This window comes from Chrysemys picta, chromosome 1 (assembly GCF_011386835.1).
Source record: "Chrysemys picta bellii isolate R12L10 chromosome 1, ASM1138683v2, whole genome shotgun sequence".
NCBI classification, from domain to species: Eukaryota; Metazoa; Chordata; order Testudines; family Emydidae; genus Chrysemys; species Chrysemys picta.
In genome coordinates this window covers 202731444-202752893 of record NC_088791.1, presented here as the reverse complement: position 1 = coordinate 202752893, position 21450 = coordinate 202731444, and the positions used below count along the sequence as shown (strand labels likewise).

At 50.8% G+C, this 21450-nt stretch overlaps 1 protein-coding gene and 1 long non-coding RNA gene across 5 annotated transcripts in view; one reads left to right on the top strand and one right to left on the bottom strand.

Moving 5' to 3' along the window:
* Positions 1–3048: 3048 nt before the first annotated feature.
* Positions 3049–20579, bottom strand: LOC122174580 (uncharacterized). Its single transcript, XR_006176621.2, has 2 exons — positions 20472–20579; positions 3049–3195 (listed from the first exon to the last, which is right to left on the bottom strand). It is a non-coding gene; the product is annotated as an uncharacterized LOC122174580 (long non-coding RNA).
* Positions 18830–21450, top strand: part of DDX3X (DEAD-box helicase 3 X-linked) — a 36889-nt gene continuing 34268 nt past the window's right edge. For 3 of the 4 annotated variants that reach the window (XM_005301759.5, XM_005301758.5, XM_008170892.4), the window contains exon 1: positions 19191–19614. In XM_005301759.5, coding sequence (XP_005301816.1) covers positions 19570–19614 — 45 coding nt within the window. In that variant the 5' untranslated portion in view covers positions 19191–19569. Of the gene's footprint in view, positions 19615–21450 lie in introns of all 4 variants that reach the window. The other variant, XM_008170893.4, reaches the window with a different exon arrangement.

The following is a 21450-nucleotide window of genomic DNA, read 5'->3' as shown; positions in this document are numbered from 1 at the left end:
GGCGGGGCTAGAGCAGGGCTCCTCCCCCCCAGTGTCCTCTTTTTTGCTTGTAGAAATATGGTAACCCTACCCTATCAGCTCCCTGCTCCCCCAAGTTCCCTGTGCAGCAGCTGCCCAGCAGGCTATCAATTGCAGCTGTCCCTCCCCCCACTGCCATGTGCTGCTCCTGCCCTCTGCCTTGGTGCTGCTCCCTGAGACTCCTGCTTGCTGTGCGGGGGGAGGGGAAGAAGAGGGGGGCTAATGTCAGGGTGTCCCCCTCCCCCCTGCTCCTGCACCCTGCTTACCCCATCTTCCATATTGCAGAGGGGACACACGACAGAGGGAGCTTCCAGGCAGCAGCAGCTGCAGTCTGGTCTCAGCTTGCTGATCTAATTAACAAGGCAGTGTACTTCTGACCCCACTCTTCATACTTAAAGGGGAAATGTGCATCTCTCTCTCTCACACACACACAAGGTGTGTCTGTCTGCCCTCCCTCCTTTCCTGCTGCCTTGTAGAGTGTGAGAGTTAAACCTTGAGGGCTCAGCCAATTGCTAGTTCATAATTTAGCAAAAGGCATTCCCTGGGAAATATCCCACCCTCTGACTCCTCCACCTCAACCAAGCTTCACAATCATCATCACCGTGTACCAGTATTGTTTGTTTAAAACTTATAGCGAGAGAGAGAGAGAGAGAGAGAGAGTGTGTGTGTGTGTGTGTGTTATATAATATAGTCTTTTGTCTGGTGAAAAAAAATTCCCTGGAACCTAACCCCCTCGTTTACATTAATTCTTATGGGGAAATTGGATTCGCTTAACATTGTTTCACTTAAAGTCACATTTTTCAGGAACATAAGTACAACGTTAAGTGAGGAGTTACTGTACTGGCCAGGAATGAATGAGCAATTATGGATATTCGTGGAAAAGTGTGATGTATACAGATCCTGGGAAGACTGTCAAACAAAAGAGACCCCGTGGCAGCAAAAAGTTCCAGAAAGACCATTGGCGAAGATGGGAGTGGATTTGTTTTACCTTTGGGGACAAAGGACATGATCATTGTAGACTATTTTTCCAATTTCTGGGAGATAGACTATTTACCAAACACAGGATCCAGAACAGTCACATGGAAAAGAAAAGCACACTTTGCATGGAATGGAATACCAGGTATCGTATTTTCTGATAACAGACCACAATTTGTTTCAGAAGAGTTCCAGAAGTTCAGTAAGAACTGGGATTTTGATCACATAACATCTTCACCGGGGTATCCTCAAAGCAATAGCAAAGTAGATTCAGCAGTAAAAACTGTTAAAGTAACTGTTGAGAAAAGCAAAAACTGCAGATGCTGACCCATACTTAGCACTACTAATCATAGGAATACTCCCTCACAACGCCTAAATTGTAGCCGGCCCAAAGACTGATGAGCCAGAGAACGAAGACACTCTTGCTGACAAGCAGAAGGTTGTTAGAGCTTGGGTACTGCGGTGCTTTCCTTGGCGACTATGGAGAAACCAACAGAAAAAGACAAGTGTTTTACAACAACAGATCTGGAGTCAGGTGACAAAGTGCATATACAACCATTAACAAAACAGGATAAGTTCTGGCACAAAGCTACAGTGGTGCAAGCAGGAAAACAGAGATTTCATCAAGTCCACATGGACAATGGAGAGATAGTGAGGTGAAACTGTAGGCACCTCAAGAAAACAAAAGAAACCTCTAAGGACAATACAGACAACACACGGTAGTGTTCTACTGCAGGAGAATCCCGAGCCAGAGTTGTAGAAGAGGACAGTGTCAGAGGCCTACCAAAGGAAAAACAGGAAGAAGAGGGTGTTTTGATGGAGACTCCAGCAACACCAAGCCTAGAGACTGTGGTTGACCAGACAGGAGGAAGGCAGCACCAGGGCGGTACCAGTGAATCACACTGTACTAGAGGAGGGCAGATTGTTAAAAGACCTGCTCATCTGAGGGATTCTGTGTGATGGACTTCCAAGTTGTACAGGTATATAGATAGACAAACTTGTAAGGTGATGGATACAGTAACTGCAAGAACAGTCAGCATCAGAAAGGAATATGTTAGATTAGGTTATCAGTTATTGCTGGGGTGCTAGACGGTTTTCTTTTAAAGAGAAGGGATGTAGCAATATGAAACTGCTAACAGCCCCTTTCAGGCAGCATATTGTTTTCTGTGGGAAACTGTTTGGAAGCGACACCTCCTGGGGAACTGTCTGAGGGCTTGGCTACACTTGCAAGTTAGAGCGCATTAAAGCAGCCTTGGGCGCCCTAATTCCTGAGGTGTCCACACCGGCAAGGCACGTAGAGTGCCTGAACTCTGCAGCTGGAGCACTCCTGGTAATCAACCTCCACGAGAAGCATAAAGCTTGCTGCGCTCCAGCTGAAATGCCCGGGCATCAGTGTGGACAACGTGTTGCATTACTGCGCAGTGATTGCCCTCTGGAAACGTCCCATAATCCCCTGAAGTCAAGTGGCCACTCTTCTCATTGTTTTCAAATTGTGTGGAATGCTGCTGTTGTGAGTGTGTGGGGGGGGAGAGAGGTCTGCTGCTGTCTGAACTTACAAGGCAGCATGCTGACATACTCTCTGCCCCCCAGAACACACTGTCTCTCCCCACACATACACACAACACACTCCTTGTCACACTCCAACCCCCCCATTTGAAAAGCACGTTGCAGCCACTTGCACACTGGCTACCACACTTTGTAGCACTGCAAGAGCTGCTAATGTGGCCACGCCCGTGCACTTACAGCTGACAGTGTAAACACACAGCAGCGTTTGCCCTGCTGCGATCTCCAAAGGCTGGTTTAACTCCCAGCACTCTACATCTGCAAGTGTAGCAAAGCTATGAGGCTGAAGAAGCCATGTTGTAAGCAGCCACAATAAAGCTAGAGTTTGTTAATTAAATTTGTGTCAGAGTGAGATCTCATATGGCAGATGATCCAGACACAACAAAGCATAAAATTACATCAGGGACTCTGTATACTGCCTTCCATTGTTCCCCTGCCCCTACAGCAGAGGCTTTGTGTGTCCTTGAGAAGGGGTCCACTCACTGCTGGTGCTTCCTTTTGTCCAGGCATGAAATAGCAGCTCTCTCTCCACTGCAGGTCTCCCACTAGTGGCTGCTCCACTTCTGCAGCAACATGTCTCTTCCTGTGACCTAGCCCTCTGACCAGGTCACTTAAAAGTCTCTTCCCTTCCAGGGTTGTCTGTGAATAAAAAGCAGGGGGAATTAATGTAAATAAACTGAATTAATGAGACAGAGGGGAATGAATCCTGCTCAGGGTCGAGACTGGCCCTCACTTCCCTCAGGGAGGGCTTCAGGCAGTGGTTGTCTGGGAAGCTCCTGCCTTCAGTCAGTCCTTTGCTCAGGGGCTGAGGGTTGACAGTCTGTCCTCTTCCCAGGTATGCCCACAAGTGAGCTGCTCTGCTCCCTTTTTAATCTTCTCCTCCAGCCTGTGCATGCCTTGCACGTCTGGCAGGCTGAGCCCAGAGCAGCTCCTTAACCCCTAGTTACGTTATTTATTTACTTTTTACATTGCACTTAAAATGATCAACTTTAAATCTAGTCAATTAAAAACCAAAATCAAACTACCCCTTCATGAACCACCCCTTCTTCTGACACACACATCCCCTTGCTACTTTTTGTGGTTGGACAATCATATTTTATTTTATTTTTTCCCTGTTGCTGTATGAAAATCCCATAAAAATAACAGGGGAAACTGATGCTTATAATGCTGTGGACAGTTCCACATGGGCAGACCCCATGTACAGAGAAGCTTGCAGGACTGCAGGCTGAAGGCCTGGCTATACATAAAGGGCTAGATTCACAAAGGTACTTAAGTGTTGCAATATCTAACCCCTTAGGTGCTCTGCTGCCTGGTGGAATTCTCAGCCCTGAGTGAGGCACCCAGTTTCTCCTTGCATTGTATGGCCAGAGTTAGGCATCCAAGAAAGGAAGTCTCAGAAACCAACAAACTTAGGCTAAGTTAACCAGGAATTAAATGCAGAAGACGGGCAGGGCATAGAACTCCTCAAAGATATTTAGGTTCTTGACCAATGGACTGGAGGGAGGTGCCTTGTTCTGCTTGGGAGTCTGAGCTGTGAATGCTCTCCTAGAGTAGGGAACCTAAACCACCCCTTTCTTGTGAAAAAACAGCAAGACCAACAACAGTCCAGTGGGTAGGGTGCTCACCTGGAATGTGGGAGAGACAGATTGAAATCCCAGCACCGCTTGTTTGGAGCAGACACTTGAGCCCTGGTCTCTCACAGCTCAGGTGAATGTCCAAACCAGCAGGCTACTAGGTATTCTGGGGTGGGCTTCTCTCACTCTCTCCTGTTGGAAATGTTCCATTTTGTATTTAATAAAAAATGATTCTGTAACTGTTGTTCTTTGAGTTGTGTTGCATATGTCCATACCACTGTAGTTGCATGCCACGTGCTCAGTTGTCAGATAACTCTTTTCCTCACCAGGACCCATCAAGGTGGCTCAAGCACCCTCTGTCACCACACACCACTGTGTGCGGGTATAAAAGGGCAGAGCTGACCAGAACCCTTCTCACTTCCTTTGTACTGGATACACTCCAAAAGAGAGAGGAAAGAGGACGGATCATGGAATGGACATGTGCAACACAGCTCAAAGAACAGTTATAGGAAGGTAGGTAACCAGTTTTTCATGAGTCTCTGCACATGTCCATTCTACTGTTGGTGATTACAAGCAGACAAACATGGAGGTGGGCTCAGCGTCTACCTGAACAGTGATTATAGGACAATCTGCCTGAAATTGGCATCATCCCAAGATTGATGGGAACTGGCACAATGAGAAGTAAAAGTGTGGATCGATGACCAAGTTGCTACTTCACAAATATCTATGATCAGTACGCGCACCAAGAAAGCTGCTGAAGATACCTGGACGCAAGTAGAATTTGCCAGTACTCTAGCTGGCGGGGTTATATTAGCCAATTAGTAGCATAAACGAATGCATGAAGAGATCCAAATAATCCAGATGAGATTATCTGAGTGGAAACTGGTTGGCCCTTAGCTCTGTCCACAACAAACAACTGCGTGGAGGATCTAAATGACTTAGTATGCTCCAGGTAGAAAGTTAAAGCCCTTTTCACATCCAGTGAATGAAGTCTCTCCTCATCTCCATATGCATGGAACGTCAGCAAATAGCCTGCCCAGTTAACATGAAAATTAGAGATTACCGTCATGTGAAATTTTGTGTGAAGGCGAAGATAAACTTTATCCTTATGGAAAACTGTATAAGGAGACTCTGATGCTAGGGATCTCAACTCGCCCACCCTTCTGACTGAGGTAATGGCAAATAAAAATGCTACCTTCATAGCGAGGTGGAGCAAAGAGCAAGTTGCAAGGGATTCAAATGTGGTCCCATCAACTTTGCTAGGACCAAGTTCAGACTCCAAAGGAAGTATAGCATCTTGCACATGTGGGTACAATCTGACCAATCCATTTAGGAATCTGGTAATGACAGGTTTGGGAAAAAGGTATCTATTATCCACTGAGGTATGGCAGGCTGAACTAGCTGCCAGATGTATTCTTACAGAGCTAATTGCCAAACTCTGATGTTTTACACATAGGAGATAGTCCAGTATGAGGTTCAAGGGTGCATGGTGTAAGGATACACCTTTTTGACAGGACCAAATAGAGAAGCATTTCCATTTAGCCAGGTAAGTGCCCCAGTTGAGGGTTTTCTACTATTCAGAAATACATTCTGAACATCCTTAGAACAGGATTTCTCCAAAGGTGTTAATCATGAAGCATCCATACTGTCAGGTGGTGGGCTCATAGGTTGGGATGGAGCAGGCAGCCATGATCCTCAGAAATCATGTCTGGCTCCAGTGAGAGAGACAGCAGAGGCTTGACTGAGGTCAGTAGGGTCGAGTCCCACTGTTGTTGGAGCCACGCCGGTGCTATAAGGATGAGACGCACAGGGTTTTGTTTGACTTTGAACAACACTCTGAGCAGCCAGGGAATCGGAGGGAAGGCATACAGGAGTGGGTCGCTCCAGGGTAGCAGAAAAGTATTTATCAGTAAGCCTGGGGTGAGACCCCCCTGGGAACAAAACTGATGGCATTTTCGTTGGATTTTGTTGAAAACAGGTACACTTGGGAAGGCTCCCAGAGCTGGAAGATGGATTTGGTCTTTCTGTGAGTAAAAACCACTGGTGGTGTTCAGAGAAGGTCCTGGTCAGTTGATTCACCAACGTGTTCTGCTTCCTTGGAAGGTAAGCAGCGATGCAAATTGCCTCCTGGCATAACTGGGCCAACTGTGCTTCTACCTGTCTATGTAAAACATAGTCGCAGAATTGTCTGTTAGAATTAACAAGTTCTTCTTCGAGTGATTGTTCATGTCCATTCCAAGCAGGTGTGTGCGCGCCACGTGCACGCCAGTCGGAAGATTTTTACCATAGCAGCGTCCATAGGATCGGCTTCAGCACCCCCTGGAGTGGCGCCTTCATGGCGCCGTATATAGGGGTCCGCCGACCCCCCACCCCCTCAGTTCCTTCTTACCGCCGGTGACAGCTAGCTGGAACTTCGCTTGCTCTTCAGCAACCTTGGCAGTGTCCCGTTTTCTTCTTGTAAATAGCTTAGTTAGTTTTAGAGTTAGTATAGATAGATAGTTGTTGGGGGGTTTCCTCAACGTACTCGTTGCCCCGCTGGGGCATGCCCGGGTCCCCAGGGTTTAAACTCTGCAAGGACTGCGGGAAGTTCATGCCAAAGAGTGACCCGCACTCTTCTTGCCTACGGTACCTCGGGGAGAGCCACCAAAGAGACAGGTGCACTATCTGCAGAGCATTTCGCCCCAGGACTCTCAAAGCCAGAGAGCAAAGGCTCAAGGTATTGCTAATGGAAGCGGCCCTGCAGCCACATTCGGACCCTGGGCCGGCTGACCTGGTGCCCAGCACTTCATCGTCGGTGCACAGCGCCCCGGCACCGGTAATACATCATGAGGCCAAAACCTCATAACCCCGGCACAGGAGAGCGTCGGCACATAGGAAATCGGCGTCAGTGAGGCACCGTTCACCATCCCCGGTGCCAGTTAAAAAGAAGAGGCCGGTGAGGGGACGTTCACCCCACCAGGACCCTAAAGGGCCGGCGCTGTCCACGAGTGCTGCGGGACAGGCCGTGCTACAGACTCATTCTGCTACTCCGTTGACTCCCACCCCGGAGAGGGCACGGTTGAGTCCGGACAGGCCTACATCCCCAGACCTCGTCGAGGAAATGTGCCTCCCATCGACGCCGGAGGCGTTCGAGGCAGCCTCAGACTTACTAAGCCTCCCGATGCTGGTGTCGCCGCGCTGGTGGAAAGAGCCTCCGACCATGGCCCGGCCCTCTATACAATCACGGGGCAAGCCGGCTATGTTGTTGCCACGGTCCCCGCACCACGCCACCCCAGCGGCACCAGAGCAGAGAGAACATTCTCCAGCCCAGCGGCACCACTCTCCAGCGACAGTGGGTACTGCTCCCCCTAGGTCTTCCTATTTGGAGACCTCAGACTCGGAGGCGGAGTCGTACCGCTCCAGTAGATCGAGGAGCAGGCGGTTGACCTCGCGGGTGAGCCTCCAGCCTTATCCGCAGCAGTGGCAACAGCAGTGGCAACCGCCCCCCAGTGGCCGTTCTGGACTCCTTGGGCCTACCATCAGTCCGTGGGATAGGCGTATGGGCCCCGCTCAAGGTCCGCATCGGTCTTATCGACGTCGATGGCTCCAGCTCAAATGCCTCCACCACTGGCACCGCCGTCTGACAGGAGTGTGCCATAACAGACCCCGGCACTGCCTAGTCAGGCACCGGCGGGGACCATGGTTCCGACGCCGCAGGCACCGCCCAGCACGCCTCATCATTCGGTGTCGACTCCAGTACCGGCCGCGGTGCCGCATCCTGCACCCGCACCGGCCAGGCAACCAGAGTACTGTGTGCCGCAGGCCCCTATGGGAGCCGAGGGTATAGAGGAAGGCCCTTTGCAGGTGATCTCCTCCTCGTCCTCTCCGGATGAGCCGGTCACGGGTACTTCAGCGGCACTGGCCCTAGAGGACAACAGGATCCTCCAACAGCTACTTACACGTGCAACCCAGAGCCTCTCGATCCAAGCTGAGGAGATTGAGGTGGATCCGGATCCGGTGGTCGACATCCTGGCCCCATCGGGCCCGTCCAGGGTAGCCCTGCCCCTGATAAAAACTACTGCGGACACATCCTGCACCTTGTGGCAGACACCAGCCTCATTAGCCGCCACGGCCAAGAGGACAGAGAGGCGATATTTTGTCCCCTCCAAGGGCCATGAACACCTTTATGCTCACCCTCCGCCGGACTCCCTAGTGGTCGATGCGGCCAACCAAAGGGAGCGTCAGGGGTTCCAAGGGGCTACACCGAAAAACAGGGAGGCCAAGAAATTGGACCTGTTTTGGAGAAAGGTGTACTCCACCGGGGGGCTGCAGTTGCGTATAGCCAATCAACAGGCTATAGTGAGCCGATATGGTCACAACACATGCTCGGCACTGTCTAGGTTCACTGAACTCCTTCCTCAGGAATCGCGAACCGAGTTCTCAGCCCTAGTTGAAGAAGGGAAATTAATTACCCGAGCATCCCTCCAGGCAGCCTTGGATGCGGCGGATGCAGCCTCACGCACATTGGTGACTGGGCTGGTCATGAGGTGGGGAGCCTGGCTTCAGGTCTCAGGCCTTCCACATGAGGTCCAACAGACCATCCAGGATCTCCCCTTCGAAGGGCCCATGCTCTTCTCTGAAAAGACATATAAGAGGCTGCATAGCCTAAAGGATTCGAGGGCTACCCTTCGATCACTGGGCTTACACACCCGTTACCCAAAGTAGGCAGTTCAGGCCGCCTCAGGCCCCGCGGCCGTACCAGCCTCAGAACCGCACGGACACTTTGCGCAGGCGGGCCAGGACTGGCAGAAGGAGGCAGCAACAACAACCCTCCAGCCCGTTGTCTGTCCAACCAAGGCCTCCACTGGGGCCTAGGCCCCCATTTTGATGGGACGGTCGGGGACGACCTACTGGTCACAACTCTGGATCAGTCCAACCCTACCTTTTTGTCACGTCTGTCCCCCTTCTATCATGCTTGGGCCCGAATCACATTGGACAGTTGGGTACTCCGCACGGTAGAGAGGGGATATTCTATCCAGTTCTCCTCCCTCCCGCCCCACCAGCCCCCCTCACCGTCCCTCTTCAGGGACCCCTCTCATGAGCAACTTCTAATTCAGGAAGTGCAGTCCCTCCTTGCAGCAGGGGCAGTGGAGGAAGTTCCTCAGGGGTTCAGGGGCAGGGGCTTCTATTCCTGCTATTTCCTAATACCGAAAGCGAAAGGGGGCCTCAGACCTATTCTGGACTTGCGGCGTCTAAACAAGTTTGTAAAAAAGCTCAAGTTCCACATGGTCTCCCTATCTTCCATCATACCTTCCATGGATCCAGGAGACTGGTATGCCGCCCTCGACTTAAAGGACGCATACTTTCATATCGCAATAATTCCTCAGCACAGGCGTTACCTCAGATTCGTTGTAGGCAACTCCCATCTTCAGTTTACAGTTCTACCCTTCGGACTGTCAACAGCCCCAAGGGTCTTCACGAAGTGCATGGCAGTCGTGGCAGCCTTCCTGCGCAAGCAGGGAATTCAAGTTTTTCCCTACCTGGACGATTGGCTCATCAAGGGCCATGCCAAGGAACAGGTGGAGGCTCAGGTGGTCTTCATCAGGAAGACCTTTCTCGAGCTCAGTCTCCTACTGAACGAGGCCAAGTCCACATTATCTCCAACCCAAAGAATAGAATTTATAGGGGCGGTCCTGGATTTGACACATGCCAGAGTGTACCTCCCAGAGTCCAGATTCTGGACCATGTCCAACATTATTCTCGGTCTCCAACGTTACCTGACCACTACTGCAAGAAATTGCCTCAAGTTAATGGGTCACATGGCAGCGTGCACCTATGTGGTGAGCCCCCGCCAGGCTCAGACTGCGCCCGCTTCAGTCCTGGTTGGTGAAGGTGTGCCGGCCGGCCAGGGACTCCCTAGACTCTGTAGTAACGCTCCCTCGACCGGTGCTGGATTCCCTTCAGTGGTGGCTCGACCCACGGGAGGTCTGCACGGGAGTACCCTTTCTTAGCCCCCAGCCCTCTCTGTTCCTGGTAACGGACGTGTCGGAGCTCGGGTGGGGAGTGCATCTGGGGAACCTCAGAACCCAAGGTATTTCGGCACGAGAGGACCTTTCTTTACACATCAACGTCAGGGAATTACAAGTGGTGCGTCCGGCATGCAGGACCTTCAAACCCCACCTAGCAGGCAGGTGTGTTTCCGTCCTTACGGACAACACACCAGCGATGTTCTATATCAACTAACAGGGTGATGCACGCTCCTCTCCCCTATGCCGGGAAGCCCTTACGTTATGGGACTTTTATGTACAGAACACAATTCACCTGACAGCAGCTTACCTACCGGGGAAGCAGAACGGGTTGGCAGACGCTCTCAGCCGCTCATTCCACGATCACGAGTGGTCTAGCCGCCGGGATGTAGTGCTCTCAGTTTTCCGGCTCTGGGGCCATCCCCAGATAGACCTGTTTGCCTCGAGAGAGAACAGGAAGTGTCAGCAATTCTGCTCCCTCATGGGACGCAGTCCGGGGTCCCTGACGGACGTCTTCCTCCTCTCCTGGGAAGACGGCCTACTTTACGCTTTTCCCCCGATTCCCATGGTTCACAGGGTAATCCTCAAGGTTCGCAGGGATCACGCTCGTGTCATCCTGATAGCGCCGGCCTGGCCACGTTAACACTGGTACACATCGCTCCTGCACATGTCCATACGGGCGCCCCTCAGGCTGCCCCTGCTCCCAGACTTGATCACACAGGATTGGGGTCGCCTACGTCACCCGAACCTAGAGTCGCTCCACCTCACAGCCTGGATGCTCCATGACTAAACTCTGTGGAGATGCAATGCTCTCGTCAGGTCAGGCAGGTGCTTCTTGGTAGTAGGAAACCCTCCACCGGGACCACGTACATGTCCAAGTGGAAGCTCTTCTCCATCTGGGCCGAGCAGCGGGGTCAAGCTCCTTTGCTCACCCCAATCCCTCTCATACTGGACTATTTGCTTCATCTGAGACAACTAGGACTCTCCCCCTCTTCGGTTCGAGTCCACTTAGCGGTTATCTCAGTGTTCCACCCTGGAGTGGGAGGTAGCTCAGTTTTGCAAACCCTTTGGTTAGTTGCTTCCTCAAGGGTCTGGACAGACTGTTCCCGCATACTCGTCACCCAGTCCCGGCTTGGGACCTCAATTTGGTCCTGTCCACCCTCACAGGGCCACCTTTTGAGCCTCTGGCTTCGTGCTCACTGTCATATCTTTCATATAAGGTCACGTTTCTAGTGTCTATCACATCAGTCAGGAGAGTCTCAGAGCTCAGAGCACTGACATCAGAGCCTCCATACACTGTCTTCTACAAAGACAAGGTCCAACTCAGGCCGCACCCTGCGTTCCTTCCTAAAGTAGTCTCCCAGTTTCCCATGTGTCAAGACATCTTTCTCCCGGTCTTCTATCCAAAGCCACACTCCTCCGCTAAGGAGCGTAGGATGCACTCCCTGGATGTTCGCAGGGCCCTGGCATTCTATATTGAAAGGACTAAATCCTTCAGGAAATCAACCCAACTTTTTGTCGCTGTGGCTGACAGGATGAAAGGGCTCCTGGTCTCGTCTCAGCGGATCTCCTCTTGGATTAAAACCTGCATCTGAGAATGTTAGCGTCGGTCTAACATACCAGCCCCGCCTATCACAGCCCACTCCACAAGAGCGCAGGCCTCCTCCGCTGCGTTCCTGGCACAGGTCCCGATGCAGAAAATTTGTAGAGCAGCCATGTGGTCCTCAATCCACACCTTTACGGTGCCCTATGCCATCATGCGCCAGGATAGAGATGATGCAGCCTCTGGCTATGCAATACTCCAGTCTGCAGTGACCTCCGACCCCACCACCTAGGTTCAGGCTTGTGAGTCACCTGCTTGGAATGGACATGAACAATCACTCAAAGAAGAAAAAATGGTTACTCACCTTTTTGTAACTGTTGTTCTTCGAGATGTGTTGTTCATGTCCATTCCAATACCCACCCTCCTGCCCCTCTGTCGGAGTGCCGGAAATAAGGAACTGAGGGGGTGGAGGGTCGGCGGGCTCCTATATACGGCGCCATGAAGGTGCCACTCCAGGGGGCGCCGAAGCCGACCCTACAGACGCTGCTATGGTAAAAATCTTTCAGCTGGCGTGCACAATGCACACACCTGCTTGGAATGGACATGAACAACACATCTCGAAGAACAACAGTTACAAAAAGGTGAGTAACCGTTTTTTCTTTCCTACTATATGTGGGAGGAAAGCTGAATAGGCTAGTCATAAACCATTAGATCCTGAGACGACCAGAGACCTTGAGTCTGCAGGGACCTCATATGAGCCCCCAGCCCAGGGCTGATGCATCTGTGACTAGAGTGAGGGTTGGTAGCAGGGGGATAAAGGGGATCCCCACACAGACTTTCAGAGGGTGCATCCACCAATCCCTAGATGACAAAACTGACAAGGGCACCTAAACTACTTTGTCCAAATGATGACAACTTGGGACATATACCAACACTAGCCGTGCATGCAGATTAAGGAGATGCAGTCTGGCGTGTTGAACCACATAGATACAATGCTGCCATGTGACCCAACAGACTGAGGCAGCTGCATGCCATGTTGAGAGGATATGCTTTCAGTTGCAGCACCAAGCCTTGCAGTGTTTTGAATCTGGATTCTGGTAGCAAAGCCTTGGCCTTGGCCTTTGTGAAGTCTAAGACTTCTCCAATGAACTCTATCCTCTGTACCAGTTTTAGGACTGACTTGCTCCAATTTACTAGAAGATCCAGGACGTTGAATGTGGACAGGATGGTGGTTACACTGGATAACACCTGAGCCTCAGACCAGTCTCTCATCAACCAGTAGTCCAGGGACAGGAACACACGAACTCCTGATTTTTGTAGATGTGCTGCCACCACTGCCAGGCACTTTGTGAACACCTGAGGAGCAGCTGAGAGACCGAATGTGAACTGATAGTGGACTCATCTGCCACAAATCTGAGAAACTTCTGAAGGTTGTCTCGTATTGCGACATGGAAGTAAGCATCCTTTAAGTTTGAGGGCAGCATACCAGTCCCCCTGTTCAAGGGGGGCAATAATCGAGACTAGGGTAATCGTGCAGAATTTTATTTTCTTCAGGAATTTGTTCAACTCTCTTAGATCTAAAATAGGCCTGAGACCTCCTTTTGCTTTGGGGATAAGGAATTAGTGAGAATAGAAGCTCAATGGGATTTCCTCTATGGCTCCTGCCTGAAGAAGCAATTGAACCTCTTGTTGAAGGACGATCTCGTGAGAGTGGTGGAGAACGGGGGTGGGAAGGAGGAGTAGAAATTAATTGAATGAAGGGCGTATCCTAGTTCCACCATCCTTAAGACCCACCAATCCGATGTTATGTCGGTCCAAGCACATAGGAAGTGGGCAAGTGATTTGTAAACAAAAGGTGGGAAACAGATGGAACTAGAGTAACTGGTACATTGCCCTTGACCAATGAAACAAAATGTCTGTTTGAATGAGATGGCTGGACGGGATGAGCATACTGATGCTGAAAAAGAGGGTGACGGATGTTATTTCCTATAACCCTTGCCCTTTCTTTTCAGCAGATCTTGAGACTGGGCTGCATTTACATCATCCAAACTGTCCTGGATAGCAGTTGTGGCAACTGGCTTGCCCCCATCCACCATTACTGCAAATTTTAGAATGTTCTCCCAGTAGGTGAAATAATAGTGCTCACGAGTACCTGTTGGTTTGCAATTCTGAGTTGCAGACTACCTGTAGAATGAAGTTTGCATCCAAACAAGTCCAGCCTCTTCAAATCTTTGCCTTTCAGGATCAATGCTTGGTGTCCTTGTCTCTCCCATTTGTAGCAGCCACCACCACCAAGGAACCGGGGTGATAGTGAAAGTAGAAATGCTCATTCCCCTTAGAGGGGATGTAGTACCTTTCTGCTTGCTCGGCTGTGTGGGGGTAAGGAAGATCATAGGCATAATTTGACTTCTATATTTGGGGGGCAAGGGGCTTAATAATATGAATCGGTCTAATTTCTGGATTTACTGATTGTTAGTGGTAGTTAAATTACAATGTACTTAAAATCACAAAAACAGTTTATGTTCATTATATAATCACCCTTTTTAAAATTTTAACTTAATTATTTGCCATGTTTACCAGCTACCACTTAAAAATCAACATTAACATAAAAACAAATTCTTGAATAAACAGAACCAAGCACTTTCATGTAACTATGAATCATGTCTCCCTGGTTTTAGAGTTATATAAACATTGTCTTAATATAGAAATACTGTATTTATCTTAATGTAGAAGCAATCGTCTTTCCTTTCCATTAGCTTTTCTTGGTTTTAGATAGAGCAAAATAATTTGGTAGACCTAATTTAAAACAGAGTAATATTTTACTTAAATTAAAACTTTTAAAGGTAACAGAGTCACTTTTCCATAGATGTTTTGCATCATCCTATAAAATGTAATAGAAAATTATATCCCTGCTATAGGTTTTTAGAGTCATTTCTCAAGGTGCTTGATCTAATTCCCATTGAAGTCACAGGAGTCTTTGGCAAGGTCTACACTACGCACTTACTGAGGTATAACAACATCACTCAAGGATGTGAAAAATCCAGCCCCTGAGCGACATAGTTATATTGACTCTAACCCTCCCTGTGTAGACAGCGCTATGTCGGCAGGAGAGCTTCTCTTTCCCATTGGCTTAAAGCATCCTCCCCAGATGTGCTACAGCTACATCACTGCAGCTGCGCTGATGTAAATTTCTAGTGTAGACCTGCCCTTTGACCTCTAGCTCTTTCTATGGGAACTAGAAGAGGCTATAGAGCCCCAGGATGTTTCTAAAGACACCTGTTGGTACCATCCCTATTGATTCCATACAACTGCTCCACTTGGGCGTCCAGTGAACCTGGGTCCATTTGTGAGCGAGGACCTGAAATCAGATGAACTTCAGTTGAATTCAGCTTTCAGTTTATTCCCCAAACTCCAGGCAAACATGCGGGAGGAGAAGAAAAGGGAAAGCAACATCAACAAAACAAGATTTGTATAGCCCACTCCAAACTGAGATCTCTATCTTGCACATAAGTTCTCCTTATGGCACACGTATCTTGCATAAGCAGATCTGCTTGCATCACTTGCCACACAGTTAATTTCATTTTTAATAACCACTTTGTATTTATTAACCTTACTAAACTGAAATCCTTACATGACATATGTCAAAATATGTCTTTCACAAAGACTGCTGGATCAGATTTTCTCTTTCTCTGTGTCACCTTTTTAGAAAGAAATACACCCTGTTCTCCTGGGATAGGACAGCTACTACCTTTTGTTGTTCAATAAAATAAGTCTAAACTGTTTTCTCAGCACAAAACAGACCCTGTCCCGTAATTATGGTTTTCTTCAGCACATGCAATGCACACATCAAACAAATCTACTGTTGAAGCCTGTCCCCTACCCCTCCATGCCAGGTGCACCAAGATAGTGAGTGAGAGGGACAGAGTCTTGCACACATGTCCAGCCCTGCCCCCCAATCCAGGTATGGGGCTAGCCTGGCAGGATCCAAGTATGCACAGGTTAGTGTGTGGGGTGAGAGGGTTCGGTGTGGGGCAGTCTTGGTGTGGGCTGCTCAGTGGGGGGTCCAGATGCGGGAGTGGGGGGGAGATCTGGATGCACAGGGGCTCATTGGGAGGTTCCGGGTGCAGGGGGAAGTGGAATCTGTGGGGGTGTCCAGGTGAAGGTGGTTGGGGCTTGGTGGGGGTGTGGGTGCCGGGGGAGGCTACTGTGTCAGGGTGGCAAACATTGTAGGGGGATGTTTAAATCCAAACAAAATGTAGAAGAAAATGAATTAAAATCTTTATGTTAACAATAGGTTTTCTAGAACGCTTTCCCCTCTAAACACTAAATTTGGATTCTAAACTACCCAACAGTTTTCCTTTAAAATACAGAACCAGTGATTTTTATACTAATCTTAGACATCATTAGTGATGGAGACACACCTACAAACATTTAAATTACATAAATAGACACATTTGGAGGGAAAACAGATATGCTTTTTTTTTTTAAACTCTGTTGAGACACATTCAGCTAGGAGAGCTTTATGGAGGAACAAAGCAGAAGAATGGTAAATATGTTGCTTAAAAAACAGAGAATGCTCCTTAAATAGTTGGTTATATGTCTGTGAAAGGGGCTATGTTCAATTCATTTGGAGGGTTGTTTGCTTGTACCTAAGTCTGCTAGAGTTTAATCCTAGGAGAGGACTTCAAACTGTCTGGTTTCAACTTTAGGGAAAATTGGGGGAAGCCTGTTTATGAATTTGGGGGTAGGAGATGGTTGCAAATCACATCTGAATAGGAGAGAATGCACAGGTATTATAGGAGAGTACAAATAACAGTAATATGTCAACCTATGTTTATGATGATGTGGGAATCCTCTCCTTCCGTGTTTGTAGAAGAAGAGCCCCTGTGAAGTAGGTGATGTGGCTCTATGTGCCACTCCCCCTCCCCACCCCAATGGCATCTGTAGCTAAGGGTGTATCTACATTGTGAAAGAACCTAAGTCAAGTTAGAGCACTCACTTGGAATGGAGGAGACCCAGGTTCATTTTCCCCTCTGCTTACTGGGATGAAAGGATCTGAAGAGGGGATCTCCAGTCCCACCTCTTCGGAGTGTCCTAACCATAGGGCTATGAGATATTCTGATGGGCGTGTGTGTGTCTTTTTCAGTCTCTCCTGTTGAAGCCGTTATGACACTTCTCAAGAGGTCAGAGACCCCTGCTCAAATCCCTTTTGTCCATCAGACAGAGAGGGGCTTTGAACCCAGGTCTCTGAGGTTGAGAGCTATCAGGTGAGAGCTATAAGCACTAACTAGACAAAAGGTTACAAGGGAGGCACCAACTCCTCTGGAGTCTTATATGGTCTAATGATCCAGTACATGTGCTGAGAGCTTACCTACCAGATCAGGTCCTGCAGGCAAGACAGGGAGGGTAATACCTATCTTCACCTGGCTTGAGGTGCTTGCTGGGGCTTAAGTGTGAGATAGGTGTTGCACACATGCCCAGCAGCAGAAACATAGCTGCCATGGGGACATCAACACAGTGGTTCTCAAACTTATTTGATCACCCACCCCCACTTCTTTGTGTCTGTAGTAGATTATGCCCTCCCGCCAAGGCACCCAGCCAGCAGTTGCTGCTCTCTGGCCACCCAGCTCTAAAGGCAGAGCAGGGAGTGGTGGCTGCTGGCCGGGTGCCTAGCTCTGAAGGTGCCGCCACCACTGCCAGCAGCAGTGCAGAAGGATGGCAATCCCATCCCACCCTTATTTCTCTGCTGCTGCTAGTGGGGGTGCTACCTTCAGAGCTGGGTGCCTGGCCAGCAGCCACTGCTCTCCAGCCACCTAGCTCTGAATGTGTGAAATTTCCCCCAAAAAAGCTTCTCATGCCCACCCCCCCATTCTGTGCCACCCAGTATGAGGACCTCTTCTTTATGGCAAAAAGCTAGGGGCCACGGGATGTTACGCAGCAGCTGAGCAGCTTTTGAGGAGCTTGGCAGTGCTGAACTTTTGGACTTAAGTGCCTAAGTCCTTTTGTGGATCTGGGCCCTACAGGCCATGATCAGTGCCCAGTTGTGTTAAGTCCTATATAAATATGTAGTAAAAGTGCAATTCCTGGCGCAGATAACTTATAACTGAGGGATCTGACCTAACAGTGAGTAGTCTAACTGACCTTGATGAGACTACTCCAGTGACTGACATTACGAATATCTGCAGGACCAGATCCAAGGTTTGTAATGATACAGCAGGTGGATGAAATGTAAGTTTGTTTTAACTGTTACTGCCCTTTCTGCACACAATCATGCTCTTGCATAATAAATAAGAGCTAGTTGCCTGCCTAGCCAACAGTGCGTTGCAGACATTACAACACAGCTGAATCCTGAGAATAAGGTGGTGGCTTTATGGATTTTGATGGGAACTGTGCTTATCATAGAATATCAGGGTTGGAAGGACACTCAGGAAATCATCTAGTCTAAACCCCTGCTCAAAGCAGGACCAATCCCCAGGCAGATTTTTACCCCTGTTCCCTAAATAGCCCCTTCAAGGATTGAACTCACAACTCTGTGTTTGGGCAGGCTGATGCTCAACCCAGTGAGCTATCCCTTCCCCCCCTTATGGCAGAAGCTGTGGTGAAACAAGGCTGCCATCACTGCCAAACCAAAGTTCGCAGCTGACATCACTGCAAAATAGATCTGATGGGTAGAGTGCGTGTCTCAAAAGTCAAGCTGGTGCATTTCAGTGTAGACCATTAATCTTGGTACCTGCTGGCACAGGCTGGCTGGGGTAGGGGCGCCTGGAGGGGCAGCCGCTGTGGGACGCTAAAGGGGGAGATGAAGGCAACAAGGGCTGCCAGGCTCGGTGCCAGGTGCTGGGCAGACGATGGCGGCAGAGGCAACGAGGCAGGGTGCCGCAGCCAAAGCCGGAGCAGACGCAGCTGCCCGGATCCCACCAGCCCCGTGACCGAGCTGAGGTGATGGGGGACCGGGGGGGGGGGGGGGGCAGGCTAGATCTTCCGGAACGGGAAGAAACAGCGACCCTGGGGGCGGGAGGGACAGGCCGGCCTGCACCGTGCGGGGAGCTGCCACGGGGCACCAGCCCGCTGGGAGGGGTCATCTCGCCCCGTTGCCCGGGCTCCCGATCTAGGTCACAGTCGGGCCGGACGGGTCACGCCGCGCCCCGGTTATACGAGCAGTTTCTCTCCCGCCCCACCGCTGCTCGCAGCGCTCGAGCCTGGGCCGGGCCGCGCCTCCATTAGACTCTGCGCAGCACCGCCGGCAAAGCTCATAACATGGCGGCGGGCCCGCGCAGGGCCGCCCACGTGACCTAGATTCCGGCTCTTTCTGGAGAGAACGTTCCGTACCCGCGCGAGAGAAAGGCTGACAGAGCGTTCTCGCGAGCTCTGAGTCGAGGGGAGGGGGAGAGCAAAAATATCTCGCGAGACTTCGGGATCTTTTTCTCCTAGAATAAGGAGGTGGGTGGGGGCAACCAGGAGGAGATCTCGCGGTATCCTCCAGGAAAGCCGAGCGGCTCCGCTTGGGGTCATAGAAGCCCATGGTAGGAGATCTCGCGCGACATTCCTGGAGCCTCAGCCGTCGAAAACCGAGGGGACGAGCGTGCGGAGATCTCGCGATAGTCCTGGATTCCTCCCCTCCCTTAATACACAGTTGCCGGTTCTCTCGCGAGATCCTTGCTGCACGGGTGGGGGAAGGGATCGAGCCGAGAGGGGGCGTAGTTTGCGTGCTGAAGTCAGCGCGTTGGCAGGGAGGGGGCGGGGGTATATAAGGGCCGGGCCGAGCTAGGGGGGTTTCAGTTAGAGAAGCGAAACGATTCGAGGCGAACAAGCAGCAGCAGCGGCGAGTTCGAGACCCGGCGAATCCGATTCTCTAGACGCGGAGCGCGACCTCCCGAGACGATCTCTCGTTATGAGTCATGTGGCGGTGGAAAATGCCCTCAGTCTAGACCAGCAGGTGAGGGTCCGCCGGGGCCGTGCGATAATCGACGATGGCGAGTCACGATTGGCCTGAAACCTGCGAACTCGGCATCCCCTCTCGATGATGGCGTCGCGAATTATTTTTCTTGTTTAATCCCCCCCCCCGGCTTCTTGCGCATTTAATTGTTGCGCAGTTTCCGTCGTGGGGCGACTAATCGCCACGTTGGTGTCGATGGCGGGGCCGGGGCGAGGGATGGACGGATGTTTCCTGGGCCCCGGGCTGCGCGTGTCGCTGCGGCCTGGCGAGCAGGCCCCAAGCCCGGCTTTTGTGTGAGGCCCGGGACCCCTGGCGGCGGCTGCGAGGAACGGCTGGGGGGGGGGACGGACAATGGCGGCCATTGTGCGTGTGACGGAGGCAGGCGGCGGGCTGGGCCTTTGTCTCGCGCGCTCCGGGACAGGCGCGCGGGGGGGCGGGGAGAGACTCCTTTGTTCTCGCGCCGCTCCTGCCTGCCTGGGCCCCAGTGACGCAGCTGGGCCAGAACGTAATTCACACGCTGCCGGCGAGTGTCGCGGGCGGACCCGGCTTCGCGCTGCCTCCTCCCTTCCGCCCCCCCCCCCCCCGCGGGCGGAGCCTCTGGTGGCCGCATCTAACGAGGGGGAAGGGGGACGCCCGGGGTCGCGACGGGCCCGCGGGTCTCCCGTATCCGTGCCGCGGGGTGGGGACTCTGGCCACGTGCCTGAGCGCGGAGAGGAAGCGGGGCAAGTAGCCCGGGGAGCTGACGCAAGCCGCGCGCTCGCCCGTTACCCCGAGTCTGGCCCTCGCTGGGCGGCGCTGTGACGGGGAACCCGCTCTCTTCTCACCCCCCCCCCCCCCCCCCCCCCCCCGGCATTTACCACTGCGGCAGCCATCTCAGTGCGGCGGTGCTGCAGGCTGGGATTTCAGATACTGCAGGGAGCAGCCGCTCCGCTAAGCTGGCGACCGGTCACGTGTTTCCTCGGAGCAGGGACCGGCTGTCTGACCTACTTCGAGAGGAAATGCCAGGACAGCGACTCCCTCCCCCCTCCCCCCCCCCCCGTCAATAATTACTAGCCTAAAATGGCAGGCTGTGTTAAGGATACAGTTGAAACTTTGAATCGGAGAGAAATCTGCGGTTGGTTACCTTCTCCCCCGAGCCACTCACCAGAATTGGAATGACACTTGCTTGTCATAACAGTGGTGTCAGTAGGCAGCAAGTCGAAACACCATGCTTCTGAAACTAACAGCGCATATGCTGTGTACTTTGTTTGCATAGGATTGCAAAAAATGGCAAATTTTATTTTTAAGTGGGAGTTGAACATCTGTTAGCTAAATGGAAGCCCCCCCCCTCTAAAAGTTAATGTTAATATTGAAGGTTTCTTCTACTTAGATTTTTTTATGTAAGTGGAAATGGCATGCTGCCAAAAACCATCCTCTTACACAACCATACTTTCAGAGACCACTTGTAGACCTTTTTGTGAGGTACTTCAGCCTTTTCCAAGAAAATCGTAGTTCTATAATTCTTTGGAATTTTTTATAAATGGTAGTTAGTTTGTGCAACCAGTAGGCCAGCTAACCCCACTCCAAGTTGAATCTGGAGTTGTGCCAAATACTGACAAATCACAGCCTGCCTAAACTAAAAATCTAAAACCACTCCTTCCTAGTGTTTAAGGCCTAGATTGAATGCCATGTAGTCATGTTGCAAGTGTTACTAAAGCAGTGCCTTCCTACCCCCATACTGCTTTTTTTTTTTTTAAGTAAAAGGAAGACTGCCATCTTATCTTGTATGATTACACAAAAATCAAACTTTATTTATTGTCTGAACTGTTCTGGAACAACCATGTGTGTAGTTTTTTT